This window comes from Porites lutea, chromosome 3, assembly GCF_958299795.1.
Source record: "Porites lutea chromosome 3, jaPorLute2.1, whole genome shotgun sequence".
NCBI classification, from domain to species: Eukaryota; Metazoa; Cnidaria; class Anthozoa; order Scleractinia; family Poritidae; genus Porites; species Porites lutea.
The window spans coordinates 9443734-9449740 of NC_133203.1; the positions used below are offsets into that span (position 1 = coordinate 9443734).

The 6007-nt window shown below is 36.7% G+C and overlaps 1 protein-coding gene across 1 annotated transcript; it reads right to left on the reverse strand.

Moving 5' to 3' along the window:
- Nucleotides 1-206: 206 nt before the first annotated feature.
- LOC140929354 (uncharacterized) lies at nt 207-4316 on the reverse strand. The gene is made up of 4 exons (XM_073379152.1): nt 4207-4316; nt 3879-4009; nt 1933-2160; nt 207-1379 (listed from the first exon to the last, which is right to left on the reverse strand). Exons 1-4 carry the CDS (start codon nt 4227-4229, stop codon nt 1033-1035), a joined length of 729 nt encoding a protein of 242 aa, XP_073235253.1. The 5' UTR covers nt 4230-4316; the 3' UTR covers nt 207-1032.
- Nucleotides 4317-6007: the final 1691 nt, after the last annotated feature.

The window sequence follows — 6007 nt, forward strand, 5'->3', positions numbered from 1 at the left end:
TAATCATAACTATCAAAAATTTCTCAGATCTGATTGGCTATCAACTGCCCTGATTTCAGCACTAATAGGACAGTATAATAGGACAGTACACGTCAAGCCTAGTAAGTAATTGGACAGTACGCGCCATCACACGCTCGCACTTAAATGGCTTTTTTTCACTGCCAACGAGAAAAATCTCGGAATTTCTTGTGTTTGGATTTAAAAAGCCTAATATATCACAAAATTTGTTATAGTTATGATTAATTGGTAACAGAATTTCGTGTCGTCTAATTGGGTCGGAATTGGACTCCACTCAGTCCTATTACCATTATATATCAAAAGGCGGACTAAGGAATTAAGAAATAATGTGACCATTTTCTACCACCTACCGTCACTGTTACCAGTTCGCATGCTAAGGGTGTTGAATGATTTGTCACTTATTGTTGTGAGCTCTTTTACTTATTTAGCGTCCTTTATAGAGCATATTTGGACGAAATTTGTTCTGATAATTTCCAACTCCTTGTTGCTGAGTTGTATTAGAAGCAATTTATCTGCACGAATGACATACGATTTTTAAGTGGAGATTAACCAAGGCGATAGCTTTATCCTTCATATAGGCCATTGCCGATTTCCAAAAAACCTTCCTTTTCAAATTAAGGCCAACTGGAAAACTTTTCACGTGAAAGAGAGTTTTTTAGGTAATTTAGGTTTCTGGGATCGAAACTGACCTCCGACCCCTCCCCTAAGGCAACATTTTGCCTTGAAATAAGTTAGACGTATGGGTTAATGTTGACTAGGGGAGGGGTAGGTGGTCAATTTCCCTGAAAGCTAAATTGATTTTTTTCCATTATTGACTTAGCCCTTTGTTGGCGAAAACTAAATAAAAATAAAATTAAAATCTATTGCAGGTAAAGGTCAAAACAAAGTGACTTTTCTGTAGACCTCGTAAATGAGCTGACTGAATACTTTCTTTTCGTTATACGTATGATTTCCCAGTTTAATGCAATAAATTTCCCTAATAGATAATGTCAGTCCAGGCCTTCCCCACTCTCCTTAAACGCTATAAGGATTGGAAACTAATTCTTTGTACTCAGATGAACTCATACTTGTGCTTCGCGTTGCAACGAATTGTGGGATATCCAAGTCCTCGGAGCTTCCCCTGTCTTTTAACTTTAAATTGCTTTTCATCTGCGCACTTTTCTTCCTCTGGTAATGAGACATTTTACGACACATTGCTAATGACAAAAGGACAACAGTTAAAATCAACACGCTCGGTGCTGCTACGCTGGCCACACGCATTGCAGGCGAAGAAGATGAACACGCACACGATACATTTTTGTTGACCTTTGGGGCTTGCGCAGTATGCAAGGCATATCTTCTTTGATGGAAGTTTGTTACTTCTGAAATAAAATTTCGAAAAAATTGTTAAGCAACAAATAAGACGCCCACAAATTCTACTTCAAATACTTTAAGAAGGAGAAAACAAGCATGTTTTGTTGTTTTTGAGGAAAGAAAAAGTACCCATAAATTCGCAAACCACATTTACATTTATATGAAGGCTGTTTTTTTCCCTTTTGCAAAATAATTAATTTAGTTTACTGAAAAATGACGAGCTTGAATTACTGTCCTTATGTCGTTGTGCCATCATTCGTCTGGCAAATCAACTCAACAAAAATCTTTAGTTTTGTTCTGGTTTGTTTCGTAGTTCCTTCGTTAAACGTTTCTTTATTCGAAATACTTATCGACATTCCAGTCCTAGCAGTATGCAGGATCAGTTTGTCACATGAAACTAGTTTAGTGGCCTCCGCTCCCACTAGAATCTTGTAGCTAAGTGGACTGGTAGAGCATCTGGACTAGTTACCTAGAGGTCATAGGTACGACTTCAGTTTGGAGTACTCGAGTCACCTGTGTTACCGACTGGAAAAAAAACATCTTTCTTATAGAAACACTTACTTCTTAACATGTTTGGCATATTACAGAGCTGTCTATCACAGCACAACATAAAGGAAGACTCTGTGCAGACGTCACTTGAGTTCAACTCCTCGCTGCATCCGTACAAAATACTCGACGAAACGTTTCCATCATCCTTGGCTTCTTTGCGTAGTTTGGTGAAACACCGCTGACTTGATTCGCAGACTGCTTGTGGGCACGAAGGTGAATTACAGAAGCATAAAAATCGTGCTAAAAATGTTAAAGAAAACATAAGGTCATGTGCAATACCTTTATACTTTCGTTTTATTTTTTTTGTTCTTGTTGGTTCCCTCCCTTGCTCCGAGAGGTTTTTCTCCGGGTACTCCGGTTTTCCCCTCTCCTCAAAAAACCAACATTTCCAAATTCCAATTCGACCAGGAATCAGGTAGACGAAGAACCACTTTGTGGATGTGCTACCTGCAAATCGTTATTTATTTATTTATTTATTTTATTTATTTGAATTCAAACATTCAGAATTTTTTACTTCTCACGGAGGTTATTTGCTAAACACCACACTTTAAGTTCTTGGTGTCGGATTTTAAGTAGCAGGTATCGCGCAAAATTCGGATTTTTTTCGATTTCAAAGTTTTTTTTGTTTATTGTTGTCATAGTGATATCGATTTTACCAAAAACTGCTTTTTGACAAACTTCAATTCATAGTCAACAATCACTGGTGAAAATGCTGTAGCGATCGGACAAGGATAAAATCACTTTTAAGGTGAGTGAAAAACATCGGTATGGTCTCCTAAAAACTTTATCGAAAGGACAGACTATCCGGCGTGGGTATACGACACTCCCCGAGGCCCTGGAAACAAACTAAATAAAAGAAAGTTTCTTTTTCATTGCAGTACAAACAAAGCCATTGCCCACCAGAATTTTAATAGATAAAAGTAATGTTTGCCGAGTCGAGGATCCTTAATTAATAAAAGAGTATAACTCTTGCAAACTTTAACAAGACCAATATAAGTATTATTGACTTTAAATAAAAGGCACGCGTATAAACACAAAACGACCAATATGGACAAGAAACAAGTCCGAGTTTTATATCTGTTTATTTCCTGCATCTTAAAGAAATTAGCATCTATTTTCTATTTTGTCCTTTATCTCTCTAGTCTGCGTCGACACAAAAGGTTAATATTTCTCTAGGAGGACAAATTTTAAGCTCAAGTAAACATTAGCAAATGATATGGGTTATGATCAGGAATTTACGTAAAATAGATATTTTTTTTCCTTGTCTTAGGTTTACGAATGAACGTATGAACTTAAGGAAAAGCAAACCGTACGACTAGTTTACCTGATCAAAAAAACATACATATTTGGTGGTGATAACTTTTACGAAAAAGTTTTCTTTTTTTATCTGTCGCTCCCTTTAAAAGGCAACGAGCATAAGCAAGTTTTTCGGAAAGTTTATGTTCAAAAAGCGGGTATAGAGAGCAAAAAATACGCATCATATTTTACGCGAGGGGCAGTGAAAGGAATTAGAATTGCGACAGGTGTAGTATTAACACTTAACTGGTCTTTCACAAACGCCACGGTGGTTGTTTTGCGGGTCATTTACAAGTAGAACTTGTCTATATAGTTTTGTTATTATGACAACACGGACGGAAAATTAAATGATAGCGCGTTGCTTTTGTTTCCGTCATTGGTATTTTAACCTTACGCATTAACCACTTAAAATTAAACGCAAATTCTCAAAAACGTAACCTGAACGGGGCTACCAGCCACTGAAAGAGGACCTAACGCGGCTGTGGTGATAAAAATAAAGCGGCTGTATTGTACTGAGTTTATATCCCTGTTACACCTGAATTTTTAATTTCCAAAAGCATTTTGCATATCTCATTATTTGAATGTACAGGGCTCGGCGCGCGCTTTATAGTAGAGAGTTTTCATCTGGGTTACCTAAATTTCCCGTTAATTGCTTTACTAACCTCGCACAGTGGGGAATATTGCTACGGCGAATACAACCAAAAGGATTCGTCGGCTCGTCTTCTTTGTCTGCATTCTTAAACTTTCAACAATAAACCAACCGCAAACAATTGCTCCCGGCCTGTCTTGTATGCTGCGCGGGGAAAACACAGTTTTTTTAAAAAAAAAAAAAAAGAAAGAAGTGGGCTTTGTTCTCCTGCAAGCTCTCAGTGATTGGCTGACAGAATTTGAATGTGACGCTCCGTCGTTCTCTTGTAATCAATGAATGATAGTAGACGTAAAATATTCAAAGCTTCTTGAAGGAAAATACATTAAATTCGCTCTACTAACCACCAGTGACCTTTGTAGAGCATCAATTTCTGGTCGTTAGAATCGAAGCGGTGGGTAGTGGCCGCTAGAGCTTAAAATGAAAACTGGAGGTTTAAACGCGATGAATCACCTTGGCCAAGTGACCCGGCTAACTGCGACAAAATTTTATTTTTTTACATCAGTAACATAGCCTTTGTGTTTTCCCCGCCCGTCCGGCGCCGTTTCAAAAGAGACTTTTAATGGATGGGTTATTAATATTTCTTTTCAAAATAAGTAAAAAATGTTGAAATTTTCTCGCAGAAACACCTCTGCTTACAAAGTTCCCGACTTAGACTCAAAGGCGTAGCTTGCTAATTTTGTTCTCTTTGAAAATAATCAAATTCTTGTTTGAAGTAGTTTGGCTGTAAATATTAGAAATCCTTTGTTAAAGCTTTAAAAAAAATTCGAAAGGTTTTCCTGTGTATTATAACAGAATTTTAGCCACCGGTTGCAATTAAGTTACGGCTTTTTATACGTAAGTAGACACTGAGGCATTCGCTTCGAGAGCAATTTTTACCAAATCCATCGCTTGAAGAAAAAAAACATTACAGCTGTCTAAAAAGGTAGTCATTTCAAAACTTAGTTCGCAAGTATATGGCAAAAAGGAAAAAAATAAAACCTATTCAGGAGTTTCGTTTATGTTGTTATCTGCATACAAAGAGTACCGCTGTCGCCTTCTTGCTGCCTCAATTGACAAACGCTTGTGATTTAGGCGGGAAATTTGTCGCTTTGGCGCCAATTACGTTAACCGCGCAAAGGCAGAAAAAGTGCTCAAATTAGACGTAAAGAGCCTCTCGAATTTGCCAGCTTGAGTATAATTACCAAGATATTCAGATGACGGCTTTTTATACAAACACCAAAAAGGACTAATTGGGCACTTTTTACACCAAGTGAATGTTTTCCTTTTATCTTTTGATAACTTACAACATCCGTTTGGAGCTTAATTATCACAGTTTTGGCCCTTTTAGCATCTTAAAAGCAGCAATTGCGCCTAGTTCGGGCTAAGTTTATTCAAGAAGACTGCGGATTTTACTTATTTTACAGTTTTGAATTTTGTTGGACATCTGATATAACATTTATGAAGTGTTTCGTATTTATTAAAATACGGATGTAGTTCCAAAAACAGATAGTGTTTACTTAGCAAGAAAACATTAACAAGAAATGCTTGTTTTTCTGTCCCTAATTTCTTCCTTGTTTTCAGTTTTTTTTATTTAACCTCATTGAAGACTATTGTCTAAAGACAGTTACCTTGTGAACACATCAAGCAATGAAATATGTGCTCATATCAATTGCTAAAACTTGCTTAAACACCGTCGCCCTGTCAATATTTGGCGGAGTTTCTCGATAAACAATTCAAAAATAGATCTAAGAAAGTACGGATAGAAATTCTAAAATAGCCAAAAAAAGTTCAAAGAAAGCGGCTATTTAAAATTTAAACATCTTCATTACTATTTTGTCATAACTATTTTCGTCTCATGAAAATTTGAATGAAATTCACATTTTATTGTAAAATTACTGCGAATTAAATTGAGCCTATCTACAGACGTTTTTCCTTGCGCTGGCGGTCAGTTTTTGTTTTCATACAGTCTCTCAAGAGAAAATAGAAGGTCTGTGAACAGGCTTTAAATTAACAGTATCATAGTGGATAAATAAAGATCACAGGCTAAAATAATGTTACGAGTTGCCTGAAAAACAGTAACTTCTGTTAATTGGAGCGGTCGCACTTCATGCTTTAATTGTGTCAACAACAAAATGCTCAAATCGTATTGGCTCTTAAATCCTA